Source organism: Gymnoscopelus braueri, assembly GCF_963280865.1.
Source record: "Gymnoscopelus braueri genome assembly, chromosome: 5".
NCBI lineage: Eukaryota > Metazoa > Chordata > Actinopteri > Myctophiformes > Myctophidae > Gymnoscopelus > Gymnoscopelus braueri.
In genome coordinates, this window is record NC_137606.1 from 24887614 (window position 1) to 24903503 (window position 15890).

The following is a 15890-nucleotide window of genomic DNA, read 5'->3' on the forward strand; positions in this document are numbered from 1 at the left end:
AAAGGGTTTTATTTTACTTAATTGAAGGAAGGGAAGAGTGTGTGTGTGTGTGTGTGTGTGTGTGTGTGTGTGTGTGTGTGTGTGTGTGTGTGTGTGTGTGTGTGTGTGTGTGTGACACAGGGGCAAGGCATGAGTAATCAGCGTGTGTGTGTGTGTGAGGTGAACACAGGTGTGGGGGATGAGCAATCAAGAGGGAGAGTGGAGTCTAGCAGACAGACAGAGTGAAGGAAGGAGAAATGTTTGATGAAGAGAATTAATGTAACACACATTGTTTTAAAGAGTCCTTACCAGATTGGTGACCAAGCAATCTGTAAAGTTAGTTGCAAGTGTTGGACTGGTTCATGTACAGTGAATTCGACTAGGAGTTACTATGACATTTATCAGCTTCACTGTGACTATGGGTATGCTGTTTGGATGCTAGTTGGCTAAGCTAGCTGGACAGTGTATTCATCATAGTGGGGGGAGGCACTGCTGAGATATTCCACAGGTTGTAAACACAAGTCAGAAGCAGAGAGGATGTGGTGGTGGGATTCAAATCCCACGGTATTATTATGGCCAATTGAGACCACTGAAGTGTTCAGTTCAATCAAACGCAGCCCCCCCAGTCAGTCAGTCCCCCCCCCCCCCCCCCCCCCCACTCCTCGGTTACAGTAGGTGAAAGTCCTTCTCTGGTTTGGAGGACAAACTTCCATCATCAGCTCTCCTGTTTGCTTTTGGCCAGTAGAACGGTGTGCTGCCCTCCGCTGGATGCTGCCAGTACTGTGCGGCTCTCCAGCTGTTTGCCAGTCATCTTCACAGGGGTCCATTCGTCGTCTTCCTCGGCCGTGCCCAGCTGGAGGTTGGTGCCCATGCCCCAGGCGTACACAGACCCTTCTCTGGTGACAGCGAAGCTGACCGAGGCTCCACAACACACTCCGCTGGCCAGCTCCATGCCAGCCACGACCGTGGGCACGCCCGTCTCCTCGGCTCCCTGGCCCAGCCCCAGGCGGCCGTACTCTGACCTGCCCAGGCTGTATACCTGACCTTCAGCATTCAGGCAGATTGAGTGGTGTTGTCCTCCAGAGAAGTCGACCCAGGCCGTTGTGGAGTTCTTGAAGCAGGTCAGCTTCACTGGGAAGAAGCACGTATTGATGCTCTGTGTGCCAAGCTGGTGGTAATTTGACAATCCAAACCCGTACACATGGCCTTCTTTTGAAACGGCGAAGGTGAAGTAGGCTCCACAGAAGGCATCCACCAGCTGCACCTTGCCTTTGAATTTCACCACCTGGGGGGTCAGCAGCCGACTCAGGCCCATTCTGCCTCCTCTGTTGGAGAACATCTCCGGCACCCTTCCCAGCTGGCCCTGCTCTCCACACCCTAGTGTGTACAGGTTCCCATCATGCGTCATCATCACCAGATGGTCATTACCTGATGCAATCTTCACAACTGGCTCTTTGATGTGAAGTTGAACTGGAAGGCTACATTTCTCCATCGGCTCCAAAAGACCAATAACACCGTTGTTATCTCTAAATGAGCCCCAGATGTAGACTGCCCCGTCCTCTGTGAGAGCGGCGGTGTGGCTGTCCCCAGCAGACACCTGCACCACTTTGTGCTCAAGGACGACCTTCCCAGGGACCGATTCAGAGCCTTCCTCTGACGTGTCCCGACCCAGGGCCCCCTCGTCGTTGCAGCCGAACGTGAACACGCTTCCGGTTTCACTGACACACACAGTGTGCATGCCCCCGGCTGCCACTTGAACCACGCCTTCCTGCAGGGTGACCAGGGCCGGCTTTTTCCGCTCCATGGTGTTCTCTCCTAAGCCCAGCTGTCCCACGTCGCCCTGGCCCAGCACCAGAACCTCCCCCGGTTCTGTCCCGTGACTCCTGTGATGAACTTTCACTCTCTTCTGACTCTCTTCATCATCCGATGGAGCCGCTCTCTTCCTGGGAGCCTTGCTGATGGACTTTTTAGCAGGCATTATGGCAACAAACCTGGGAGAGTTGTGTGTGTGTTTGTTGTGTAGTGAGTGTGTAGTCTACGTCCTGAGGCTTGTGGTCCCTTCTGGGATGAGGACCATGAGCGCTTTAGCCTCCTCTAATCCTTCACCACGGCACCAGCCTTTAAGGTCTGTCACTAGCTCAGCCCTATTTTCCATTTTCTACTATAGGGTTGTTGTTTTTTCTCTGTTAAACTTTGGACTTTTTAGTTTTTTTGTGTCTACTTAACTGGTATTAGTTAGTTGGAAACCCAAACCATCTCAGCAGTGCCTCCATTTTATGTAGCCCCTTTTACCCCTTATGACTTAGGGGCCCTGCCCATAAGTCATAAGGGGTAAAAGGGGCTACAAGTACAAAAAGAATGCACAGAAAGTTGTGATGCTGAGTTTAATAATTGTAAATTGTAAATCACAATGAGGTGTAAATAAACACAATAGGATTATAATGCACAAAAGGGTTGTTGTTTATTAAAATAATAACAAAAATATGTGTTTGAATAAAAGGTTCAGACAACTTAAACGAGTAGATCACCCCAAAAAAGTACTTATTTTCTATCAATTACACACCCCATGATGAAGCCTTGAATTCCTATTCTTTTGCATTTCTAAGCCAATAATTTGATGACCAGCGATGACCAGCCAACTGGTCATCGAATTATTGTCTTAGGAATGCGACAAAAACTAAATGATCTTCATGAATTCGAGGCTTCATGGCGTGTGAAATTGATAGAAAATAAGTATTTTTTTTTGGGTGAACTACTCCTTTAAATGGAAACATGTTTTTTGCAATACCACACCTACAGTAAAAACACAGGCTTTTTAACTGTATTTAGATTAATGTAAGAATTTTCGGTACAGTGCGATAGTCGAAAATCTGTTACAAAACATTTATTTATGTTTGACCATTTTAACTATAGTGATGGGATTTCAGTCATTTATTTAAGAAAGCCTTGCATCTAAGAATGTATGTAGCATATAGATGTTGTTTTTGTATTTTTTTAAATTAACAAACATGAAAAGCTCATTGTGGTTTTAATAACATGTTCAAAGTCATTTTGAGTTTGTTTTACTCATCAAATATTTCTTTGTGTTTTTCTCTGGTTTCAATAAAATAATGTAGCACTTGGGCAGAAATATGCAAAAAAGCATTCCATAGCTTGAAGCCAGAATGGCAAATATCTCCACAGCTACAGTGAACTTTCCAGGAGAGCTGACATAAGCTGGGATAAAGGTGATCCACACAGCACAGAATATCAGCATGCTGAAGGTTATAAATTTGGCTTCATTAAAGTTATCAGGCAGCTTTCGAGCTAAAAAGGCCAGAAAAAAACACAAGATAGCCAAGAGAGCGATATACCCCAACACAGCCCAGAAACCTATAGGTGAACCCAGTGCACATTCTAGAATGATCTTTTCCTTAAAATGTGTGAAATTCTTGAAAGGAAAAGGAGGGTTTATTGTTAACCACAGGATACAAATCAGGACTTGTATTAGAGTGAAAGCCAGAACACTAAGCCTTTGTTGTACAGGCCCAAACCATTTCATGAGATTACTGCCTGGAAGTGTTGCCCTGAAGGCCATTAACACCACTATAGTTTTCCCCAGAACACATGAGATGCAGAGAACAAAGGTGATCCCAAATGCTGTGTGTCGCAGCATACAGGACCACTCTGAGGGACGGCCAATGAAGGTCAGAGAACACAGGAAACACAGAGTCAAGGAGAACAGCAGCAGAAAGCTCAGCTCAGAGTTGTTTGCCCTGACAATAGGAGTCAGTCTGTAGTGGAAAAATATTAGTGCTATAATCATTGACAGGCAGGCTCCAAACACAGAGAAGGTTACCAACAGAATGCCCATCAGTTCTCTGAAGGTTAGGAACTCAATAGCTTTCAAGTCACAGTTATTCCTCGCTTCAGTGGACTTGTACTCAGGAGGGCATTTGTCACATATTCCTGCATCTGAAAGCATAAACATGTTTAAGCTGTGCAGCAAGCACATCTTCAGATAGACCAGTAAGGTACTGACAGTTATTTTGCCCAAAAGGAACATGATGAAAGCAAGAGTAAAAGCTATGTATCCAGCGGTCTCACTTGTACTGTTGCTAAACTTCCCGTCTGCACATGCGATGCAATCAAAACAGCACATCGGCTTGCCTTTAACGAAAGCCCGGCGAGTTCCGGGTAGACAGCTCTCACTGCAAATAGATCTGGGCACCTGCACCACAGTGACACAGAATTGCACAGATTCATTGGCAATGACTCATATAATTACAGTTGTTTGCAACCGGCACACGCAATTAAGGGTCGCATGCTGTCAGATTTATCTTCATTTTGAAACAATTAATGTTGTCAGTAAACAAAAAGAGTTCATTAGAACTGACAGATCCCAGTGCACCATTACTTACTTCAGACTGCATGGCTGCCCAGATGGCACTCACACCTGCCTTCATTTCAAACTGCTGGCCTTCGGGCTGCGAGGCATCATAGTAGCCTATCGTCTCAAAGTGTATGTAGCCCGTTTCATCCATCTGCCAGTTCACCAGTGCATAGCGGGCCGCTGGATCGCCCAACTCATCAAAGAAAACGCTTTCACCAATCTTGGTGGTAAAGTTCACCTGTGTCAGATAATGCAGCACCTGCAGGTTAAACATGTTGTGTTATTATCTGCCTTCCCAGGTCAGCATTTTAGTTTTGATACCAAACCAGCTCATTATGAATATCTGCACCTGCCATGGTTGAATATTATGCCCGTCTGCGCAAGTGTTGTTCTCAAAAGGCCCCTGTCCATCTCGGCAGGTAATAAGCAGGTGCAGTGCATGCGCCACAGCATACGTGGCCTTGTACACATTATTCATCAGGCTGGCGTCCGTCACGTCAGTTAAGCGAGTCTCTGTGTCCCACAGAGACTCGTCTCCGGTGCAGGCTGCAACTGAGCCCTCAGTTTGAGCCTCCGGAGACAGGGTGCATCCGAACACTGTCTCCCACAGCTCCAGCAGTCCCCGGTCCCCAGGCCTGGTGGATGGCCTGCTGTCGGCCAGAAACTCCTGAAGTCCGGGGATGTGGGCGTTGAGGGCAGCGAAGCCCACTGCTCCTTGTACCACGGCATAGTTTACCGGAGAGGCGATGTAGCGGTAGGTTATCCAGCCCTCGCTGCCCACCCACTGCAGCCCGGTCACGTTCTGTACATACAGCTCCTTGATGAGAATGTCAAGGTCGGTGCCATCGGCAAATGCCACGATTACCTTGGAAGTGGACTTTTTAATGATGTCAACAACTTCCATGAACGATTTCCTCGGGTCAGTCCTGTAAATGGCCACAGAGTACTCGACACACACCCCTTCAATTGCGGCTGCTTCCAGGAAGGTGGCCATGCCACCATTGCCATAGTCACTGTTGGTTCTGATAGCCCCGACCCACATCCAGCCAAAGTGTTTCATCAGCTTTGCCAGGGCTCTGCTCTGGTATAGGTCACTGGGGATGGTTCTGAAGAAGGAGGGATACTCTCTTCTGTTGCTCAGACATGCACATGTAGCTGAATGACTGAGCTGAGACAGAAAGAGAGGAGAGCAATGTTTTTCCTATCCAGAAGTATGTTCTATCCACAAAAAAAAACCTTCATGTCTTTGAATGACAAATAGCAAAACTAGTCGATCCACAAGCTTGTAGATCGGCTATTTTTGCTTATTTTGCATTTTCAAACATTTTAATTACATTTTTTAATTGTGAGTCATAAACATAAATATCAAATATATCAGACAGTCTACACATTTTTCAAACAAATCCCCACTGGCGATAAATATGAATGACCAGGGGGAGGGTTATCAAAAGCAGAGGAATGGACCCCCCCCCCCCCCCTAGCAAATCGAACCCTGAATTCTATCTGAAAATTAACCATAAGCAGCGAGATGCTTTCATATTTTATCCCATTTTCCGTTCAATGCTCATAGAGAGTGAGTGAGAGTGCATGAATGCATAGAGAAAAACAAGATGACGCACGTACGTCAGTGTTTTAATGCATTTTACCCTCACGTCCTCAATACTCACCACTGGTATATGGAAGGGCCCCATTGTGCGTGCAATGCCTATGGTAGAGGTGGAGGTGGTTTCCCCTATGACAGCATGAACAGTGGAGCGTTCGGTGCAGCTGTCTTCCCCCACCTCGTAGCCATTCATTAAGCTTAGAGATGCTCTGACAGAGAGAGGGATGCTAGGGCAGGAGTCAAAGATCCTGTAGCCCAGTGTCAGTCCAGGCAGCAGCTCAGAGCTGTTATTGATCTCCTCTATGGCAAACATCATGGTGTAGGCATACTGAAGCTCACCCGCATCCAGTCTGCAGAAAGAACAGGGAGCAAATCACAGTATAATACAGTTGAAAACATACACTGGTTAATGCAACTCAAACGATCTCTACGCATACAGTAGCTGTAGTGGTACTACAATTCCAAAACCGGGGCAGAACAATAACTTATAATTACAGTTTTGTTTGTTTCTTGAACGCCTCTTCCTTACCCTTTACATTGGATGCTCCCTGGGTTCACCTGAAGAGTTGGGTTGACATCGACTGGGTTCTGGTGGAAGGAGAAAATGCCTCCAATGTTGATGTCTCCTTCCTTAGAAAACTGAGACAGTTCTCCAGCCCCGTATGTTTGACAATCACACTTAACCACTCTGACAGCCAGCAGAGACAGAAGTAGCAAGTCTGCCATCAGCAGCATATCTGTCCCCTCTGTATTCTTACTTCTCAGGGCCCATTGACCAAACCCCTCATATGTAGGTGCTTGAATGAAATCTGAGTGACTGTCACATTTTTTATCCGCCAATGATATCACTTATGTGGTGACTGACAGAGCCGTTGGCCAATGAGATTTTGTTTAAATTGGTATATTTTTATTTGTCTTTGGAATAACCAATGGCTCAGTGTGATCAATCTACAGAACATGGGCATGTCTTTGGGGGAATTAGGCCTGTAGCTGCATGATCAGAAATTATCAGATGTTTTCCATCATCTATTTACCCTTTTGTTGATATGGCTTTGTATAATTGCAATCAGTTTCAGAGTACATAATATAATAACATGTTGTATGAGATCATATTTTGTCAATACAAAACAGTCATAGTTTATGAAGTCAATGTATTTGCACAGTAGTGTTTTACATAAATGTTTCCCCTGTGTCTTTTTGTATGTTCTGGTTTCAATCATATAACATTTAGGGCCAAATATACAGAAAAACAACACAAAAGCAAATATCTCCACAGCTACTTTGAACTTCTCAGGAGAGCTGACAAAGACATAAGCAGGAATCAAGCTGGTCCAGATGGGGCAGAATATCAGCAGGCTGAAGGTGATACATATATCTTCATTGAAGTTGTCATGAAGGTTTCTAAAAATACCAGAATAAAACATAAGATAGCCAAGAGACATAGTATACGCGCCAACACAGCCCAAAAACCTAAAACTGAACCCAGATCACACTCTAGAATAATCTTTTCACTATCTTGCTGTAACCTATTCCTGTATGGAAAAAGAGCTAACAAAGAGCTAGCAAAGACTAACCATAGGTACACACTATTTGTTTTCAAATATCCTTTTATATTGTGTCTTTTAATACTCATAGTTTCATAATGTCTGAATGCTTAATGTTTTTTGCAAAGCACTTTGAATTGCCTTGCTGTTGAAATGTGCTATATAAGCTTGCCTTGTCACCTGCACTAAAGCACAGCTCAGAACACTAGTTCTCTGAAGTGAGGCAGTGAGGAATCACGTATTTGTCTTCTCCAGGCCGACAGGCCGGAAGGCAAAGACTATGTTTTCGACCTGGTTTATGTGTGTTTCTGGGTGTCCTTGTGTCCATGTGTCTTTGTGTCCATGTGTCTGTGTGCAGAGCTCTAATCTTGGACATTGCTTGACTGATCGGTGTCACACTTTGCATGCACATTTGCAAAAATGTAAAATCAGCCTCATGGTGGCGCAATACCAGCCTGCTTCATGTTTTGGCCACTCAAAATGTTTTTTTCCCCTGGATTCCTTGGATCCTATACAGATTGTGTCCAAAATGTATACAAATCGGTACACATTATCTCTGGAGTCATGTGATAAACATGTACCATTCAGATTCAGTCCAATGTATGCCAAATTTGAATCACACGTTGAGGGGCCTCTATATACACAACAAAGAGCCAAAAGTGATTTCACTGACACCCAAGGGCATGCCACAAATGTTACAAATGTCACTGTTTGTTTTAGAAACTAGACTAGAGGTTTGGGCCGATACGCGGCCCTCACATCCAGAGTTCGGCACCTACGTTGCACTGCCGATTCGACTGATTTGCCCAAATATGGAGATCTCTGTATCTGTCAGTCCTTGTCCCTTTTATGCCTTTTAGACTTTTAAATTAATGTACGGGCTGGGGCGGCGCCTGTCAGCAGGGGGAGTTGAATGAGAGGAGTAGGACAAAGGCCCTACCATCCTAGTGGGGTATCCTTACATGTGACAGGTGAACCAGTAGTTTACAACAGCAGTGTGGCAACACAGTGTGAGGGGAGGGTTAATTGCTATAACGTCTAAATAGGGAGAAACTAGGAAAAGTGCTCCTCGGAGCACAGGTCTCCGCCAGGTCAGGTAGGTTTATTGTGGCCTCCTGGTGGCGCTATAATAGGCCAATGTGAAAAGGGTGCCATTTCTTCTTAGACCTTTCACGGCAAAAACTGAATTCATGATTTGAGGCATTTTGTTCCAAAAATGTGTTTTGCTAAATTTGACCTGCTGGTGGCACTATAACAGCATAACTATAACAGGCCAATGTGAAAAGGGTGACATTTCTTCCTCGGCCTGGTGGGAATTTGCGTGCAAAATTTCACTGAAACCGCACACTGCATTCATGATTTGAGGCATTTTGTTCAAAACGGATCCTGCAAACTTTGGAAGCCAATGTTAGCCAATTAGGATGGAATATGAAATATCGGATACATCCGTCGTGATCACATGACTACAGAGATACTGTGTACCGATTTTCGTGTTTTTTGGACAGAAACTGAAGGAGTAATAGCATTTTTTTTTTTTTTTTTTTACAAAAGTCAGCCTCCTGGTGGCGCTCTAAAAGGCAGATGTGAAAAATGCAGAGCAAAGGTTTTTCCTTGGCCTCTAGGGAGTGTGCGTGCAAAATGTCACGCAGATCATTGCAGTTATAGGTAAAAATACGAATCGGCCTGTTATAGCGCCACCATGAGGCCGATTTGAAAATGTTCAAGTGGCATTTCTTCCTCGGCCTAGTGGGAATGTGCGTGCACAATTTCACGGAAATCGCATGTGGCGTTCATGATTTGAGGTATTTTGTTCAAAACGAACCAATCCTGCAAACTTTGGAAGCCAATCTTAGCCAATCAGGATGGAATATGGAACATCAGACAGATCCGTGTTGATCACATGACTATAGAGATACTGTGTACCGATTTCCGTGATGTTTGGACAACATCTGTAGGAGTAATATCCAAAAATGTGTTTTGCAAAAATCGGCCTCCTGGTGGCGCTATAACGGGCCAATCTAAAAATGTGGGGCAGAAGTTCGGGTTTGGCATCCAGGTTCACAGCGACCGGGCCAACAGTGCCGGAGATTAGCTGCTTGCAGACAGACGGACACACGGACGGACACATGGACATACGGACAGGGTGCAAAACATACTGTAGTCTCAGCCATGCGTTTCGGCCTGGTGGAGACAAAAACAGGGTAACCAAAAAAAAGTCCGCTCCTCGGAACACGTACAGGCTGCCAGGCGGGGTTGCCCACCCAGGGCTTTGTCAGTTGTGGTGTGCAGCCGTTAGGACACAAGGGTTTGTGGCATTTTTTGCTAATTGGGCCCACTCCCACAAACTTTGGAAGCCAATCGAAGCCAATCGGAATGGAATCTAAAAGCTCTGAATGATACATCTTGATCACATGACTCCAGAGATAATGTGTACTGATTTGTGTGGAGTTTTGGACAAAATCTGTAGTTTTGCATTTTTTTTTTTTGTACAACGTATGGTTCAAGAGATATAGGCCAAAATGTGACGTGGCTTGTTGCCGATTTGGGGTGGAGGTTCTTCCTTGGCCTATTGAAAGCGTGTGTACAAAGTTTCACTGATCGGGCTGAATTGCCTTGCTGTTGAAATGTGCTATGTAAGCTTGCCTTGTCTTGCCTATCACCTGCACTAAAGTACAGCTCAGAACACTAGTTCTCTGAAGTGAAGCAGTGAGGAATCACGTTTTTTGTCTTCTCCAGGCCGACAGGCCGGAAGGCAAAGACTATGTTTTCGCCCTGGTTCATGTGTGTTTCTGTGTTTCTGGGTGTCCTTGTGTCCATGTGTCTTTGTGTCCATGTGTCTGTGTGCAGCTAATCTTGGACATTGCTGGACTGATCGGTGTCACATTTTGCATGCACATTTGCAAAAATGTAAAATCAGCCTCATGGTGGCGCAATACCAGCCTGCTTTATGTTTTGGCCACTCAAAATGTTTTGCATTTTTCTTTTTTGTACAACGTATGGTTCAAGAGATATAAGCCAAAATGTGACGTGGCCTGTTGCCGATTTGAATTTGGGGTGGAGGTTCTTCCTTGGCCTATTGAAAGCGTGCGTACAAAGTTTAACTGATCGGTCTGAATTGCTGCTCACAGACAGACAGACACAGACAGTATGGGGCAAAAACAATAATTTTGACAATTATTGTCAAAATTAAAGTAGCCAAACCCTAGCCCAATAAACTGGTGTCAAGTTCTTACCTCACACAGTGACTCTTTCTGCCTAATGACAAAGCTCTTCAACCTACAGTAGGGACTGTTAAAGGTAGGGTAAGTGATATTTTTTGGTTAAAACAAAAAGTATTTTGTTAAAAGGTTAAAATACTATATTCTGATAGTAATCATTGCTATAGAGTGTTTTTTCAGTAACAGGAGTCTCCCTGTCTCTCCAGCTCTTTAATAAACAGAAAATACATTTTCCGGTAGGTGTCAAAATCTCAGCCAATCAGGAGAAAGTACCCATTTTAAAGCTTCATTTTTATAGTGTTCCAGTTCCAATTTTGTCTGCTCATTTCTTAGTGTCATCACTTCCAATTTCACTTGTTTAATCTATATCCTGATTGAGTTCTCTGTCCTGGTTGGATAAAATTGGAAATGAAACTGAAACTGAAACGAAAATGCATTTTCTGTTTAATAAAGAGCTGGAGAGACAAAGAGACTCCTAATACTGAACAAACACTCTATAGCAATGAGTACTATCACAATATAGAGCTATTTAACACTTATTTTAACCAACGCAAATCACTTACCCTACCTTTAACTGTTGTAGGTTACAGCTGATGTTTGATTAAAATACTTACCCAAGGCCAAGGTACAGCATTTGGGATTCATTCATTCATTCAGTCAGTCATTTGTTGGCAACTTGAAATACTTTCTGTACTGTCCTAAATGGAAATCTCTACCCATCGGTCTCCTAAGTAAACTTGAACAGCCAATAAAAAAGTTTTGATTATACAATTTATCCAGGATTTTGTCAAAACAAAAGCATAATTACTTTTACTTATTTATGTTAAGTAAACGAAGACACACACACACACACACACACACACACACACACACACACACACACACACACACACACACACACACACACACACACACACACACACACACACACAAATAAAGCAACACTTACTTTTAGATACTTTAGACTTGAAAAGTCACACGTCAAATTGATTAGTGAATACAATGTTTATTTTAGACATGTTTTAGGACTTGGCCTGTGTTTTTCCCATCATATGTTTCTTTGTGTTCAGTTCCGGTTTTAACACAACAATGACACATTTAGGTGCAAATATACAGAAAAGTAGACCATAACTGGAGGACAGAATAGCAAATATCTCCACAGCTACGGTGAACTTTCCAGGAGAGCTGACATAAGCTGGGATAAAGGCGATCCACACAGCACAGAATATCAGCATGCTGAAGGTGATAAATTTGGCTTCATTAAAGTTATCAGGCAGCTTTCGAGCCAGAAAAGCTAAGATAAAACATAAAAGAGCCAGGAGTCCTATATACCCCAACACAGCCCAGAAACCTATAGGTGACCCCAATGCACACTCTAGAATAATCTTGTCCTTGTAGTATTCCATGTTCTTGAAAGGAAAGGGAGGGTTGATAGTTAACCAAAGTACACAAATCAGAACCTGTACAAGAGTGAAAGCCAGAACACTGAGTCTTTGCTGTACAGGTCCAAACCATTTCATGACATTACTGGCTGGAAGTGTTGCCCTGAAGGCCATTAACACCACTATAGTTTTCCCCAGAACACAAGAGATGGAGAGGACAAAAGTGATCCCAAATGCTGTGTGTCGCAGCATACAGGACCAGTCAGTCGGTCGGCCAATGAAGGTGAGAGAACATAAGAAACACAAAGTCAATGAAAAGAGTAGCAGGAAACTCAGCTCAGAGTTGGTAGCCCTGACTAAAGGTGTGTCTTTTCTAATTAAGAATATGGTAGACACAATTAAAGTCAGGGCTACCCCAAACAAAGAGAAAAACACTAACACCTTGCCCATAACCTCATGGAAGGAAAGGAACTCAACTGTTTTTAGTACACATTTATCTTTGTTTTGATTGGGCCAATATTCTTCTGTACACTTGGTGCAGCCAGTAGCATCTGAAATGGAAAATCTGTTAGTAGCACTGTAATGAATCAAATATAGACAGCACCGATCATAGATTGTATCATGGCGAGCTTCATCAAGATACAAAGGCAGTGACAAGCAAATGTTATGCCCATATCAACAAATGTCAGGTTGGTTGCACATATACCTGTGGTGTTGCTGATTTCTCCCTCTGCACATGGGATACAGTCATAGCAGCAGACCGGCTTGCCCTTCTGGAGGACCTTGTGAGTTCCTGGGAGACAGCTCTCACTGCACACAGAGACAGGCAACTTTGACAGAGACAGACAGAGAAGGGGGCAGAGTTTGATATGGCTCAGTACATAATTATGTCAAAATAACATGAGGGTATTATAATTATTGTCAAATACTGTATTATATTAGAAACTTTGCCTCTGTCTTTCCATTAGGCCACATTATGGCTTCTGTCCTGAGGACAAACTTCTTTCCAGTGGGTAAAGAGGCATCGTAGTAGCCCACTGGTTTAAACTGGACTGAGCCATCATGTCCACGCTGCCAGTTAACAACCTCATAACGGGCCACAGCTGCTCCAGTATTGTCAAACCACACGTTGTCGCCATTCTTAATGGTGAAATTCACCTGTTTGAGAGACTCCAGTACCTAAGAGGAGGGCAAGAAATACATCACTGATTTGCTTTACTGCCCATTGAAATAAAAATGTTTAATAGTGAGCTCATTTTACCTGTGAGGGTGAAGGTTTCACAGCCTTGTCACACCCCTGACTCGTGCACTTAAGTAAACTGTGTAGAGAATGGGCGACAGCGTAAATGGCTTTGTAGATATTGCCGGAATATCTCAGCTCTGCCACATCGTCATTGTAATCTTTTAGCTCGATCAGATCCTGGTTATCTTTACAAGGTACCTTTACTGTCACGTTGTCTTTTGTTGTCTCTGTGCACTGAAATGCCGTCTCCCAGAAACGCTTCATTACAAAATCAGTAAACCCACTAATATTGGCCTTTTGCACAGCAAAGCCCAGGGAGCCCCCCAGCACACTGAAACTGTCAGGGGTTACCAGGCTGTCGGCAGTGATCCATGCCTCCACGCCAATAAACTGCAGGCCTGTGATATTATGGAGGCTCAGCTGCTCCAGGAGATTGTTCATCTCTACATGTGCAAGGAAACCTACAATGACCCGGGCTGTGCTCTTGCGAATCACTTCTACCACCTTCAGCAGCTTTTCCGGTTCTGTCCTGTGGAACCTTTCTGTATACTCCACACACACTCCTTCCTCCTGGGCTGCAGAGAGGAAGATGGCCATGCCATTATTGCCATAGTCGCTGTCACTATTAATTGCCCCCACCCAGCTCCAGCCAAAGTGTTTGACCAGCTGGGCAAGAGCTCGGCTCTGGTAGAGGTCACTGGCAATGGTGCGGAAGAAGGAGGGATATTGTTTCCTGTTGCTCAGACACTCGCATGTTGCTGAATGACTGATCTGTGACACAGAATACAGAATAGTGGCGAGATAGGGATAATGTTGTGCATGTGGAAAATGACTGTACTATATTACTGTTGATATCTCTCTCACCACCGGTATTTTGAACGGCCCTGTGGTGCGTGCCAGCACTATGGTTGAAGAGGATTCAGACTCCCCGATGATAGCATGAACAGCTGATTGCCCAGAGCACACTTTTCCTGTGGTCCTGTCCTCACCGTTCATCAGAGCCATGGCTGCACGCATAGAAGACCGCGTTGAACCACAGTTGTCATAGATACGATACCCAATAGAAACGTTGGACAGAAGAAAGTCACTGTTGTTGATTTCCTCTATGGCAAATATCATGGTCTGAGCAAATCGAAACTCTCTGAGATTCACACTGCGAAGAACAGAATTGACACGTGGATAACTGTTTTGATTTGTCAATCAACACACATGGATCCAAAATCTTAACGTTTGACAAATTTCAGTGGCTGACCCAAAAACATACCATACCTGGAACATGTAAGACGTTTAGGAGTGTCTGTGAAGGAGAGTGGGGGTTCTGTGACTTTGCTGTGGATGGAGAAGGCTCCTCCGATGGTGACATCTCCTTCTTTGGACAGCAGGGGGATTTCTGGACTACCCAGTATCTGACAGAGAGGAGTCTCTTCTTCTGCCCTCAAAGCTCCCAACAGGCCCAGGATGACCAGCCTCAGACCCACCGATAACATCTTGTGAACACTATAACCTGACAAGGCAGCGCCAACCTCCCCACGGTCAGAGTGGTCTCCTATGCTGCGTTTTATTATCTTAAATGTTGACTGTATGGCTCACTGGCCTCTTGCTATAGCCAATCAGTGACAAGTGTGATTGGGCCGTCTCCATGGATTATTATGAAACGTGCACGTGATTAATGTGCCATAGCTGCTATGAGTTTTACGATAGGATGGCATAATGACAGGAAAGCATGTCTTACAGTATAGTGATGATACTGTCATCGTGTTTAAGAAAATAAATGATCATCACGTCTATTGTGTGTTTTAAATCAAAATGTATAATTTGGTAAATAAATGATAATAATGGACTACTGCTGTATATACTGCTCATCCTTTATTTCCTAGTGGCAGGTGTTTTCTCTTTTATTGTTTCTTACATGTCAAAAGAACATGTTCTCATGTTCCAGCTCTCAACCCAGAACACCTACAGTGTCGGACATTTTGGACCGACATCTTAGACAGCACTCTCCACCACCATCATCGTCAAAACACCAAAAAGGCTATAAGGGAATATCTTTTCTGTTAGAAGGGTGTTCCTTTAAACAGAGACTTGTACTGTACAATCTATGCCATGGTGCATTAAGCTATTCTGGAGGCTTGTTGTATCACAAAAAGACATTTTATGTTGTTTTTGCCTTTGATTTGGCACCCGTCTACCATGTAACCATGTAGACCTTTTAGGACAGTAACCTGGTTGTCAGTCATTGTCTCATCAGTATATATACACCAGGTGAAAATAGTGGTTCATATCAGGGAGGCCTCTGATATTCCATGGAAGATAATGGACTAACAAAAGTAAGCTGGGTGCTCCTAAATACTTAGTCTAGCATAATCTGATGATAGCTAGATCCAGATAGAGATGGTTGAAGGATGAAACCTGGTTAGTGCAAATCTCATTCATCAGATACATTATTCCATAAAGCTCATTCTGTCATCTTTCATGGTGTCTGCGATGTGAACAATACCACAAGCTTCTTTAAAAACAATTCAACTCTATATACTTAATTGACCCACAGG

General features: G+C 44.0%; 2 protein-coding genes across 2 annotated transcripts; both read right to left on the bottom strand.

The window, feature by feature from the left end:
• Nucleotides 1-663: 663 nt before the first annotated feature.
• On the bottom strand, nucleotides 664-2032 carry LOC308085484 (regulator of chromosome condensation-like). The gene has a single exon (XM_080428655.1). The coding sequence runs from the start codon at nucleotides 1955-1957 to the stop codon at nucleotides 695-697; it is 1263 nt and encodes a 420-aa protein (XP_080284781.1). The 5' UTR covers nucleotides 1958-2032; the 3' UTR covers nucleotides 664-694.
• Nucleotides 2033-3025: 993 nt separating this feature from the next.
• On the bottom strand, nucleotides 3026-14828 carry LOC308085834 (uncharacterized protein; the record flags this gene model as incomplete). Its single annotated transcript, XM_080429144.1, has 11 exons — nucleotides 3026-4189; nucleotides 4380-4610; nucleotides 4701-5519; nucleotides 6019-6304; nucleotides 6484-6771; nucleotides 11746-12649; nucleotides 12805-12928; nucleotides 13050-13277; nucleotides 13360-14112; nucleotides 14206-14494; nucleotides 14611-14828. The coding sequence occupies 11 exons, from the start codon at nucleotides 14826-14828 to the stop codon at nucleotides 3026-3028; spliced, it is 5304 nt and encodes a 1767-aa protein (XP_080285270.1).
• Nucleotides 14829-15890: the final 1062 nt, after the last annotated feature.

What these genes read in the sequence shown, in the direction of transcription:
- LOC308085484 (XM_080428655.1), bottom strand. Translation starts at nt 1,957, where the DNA reads ATGCCTGCTAAAAAGTCCATCAGCAAGGCTCCCAGGAAGAGAGCGGCT.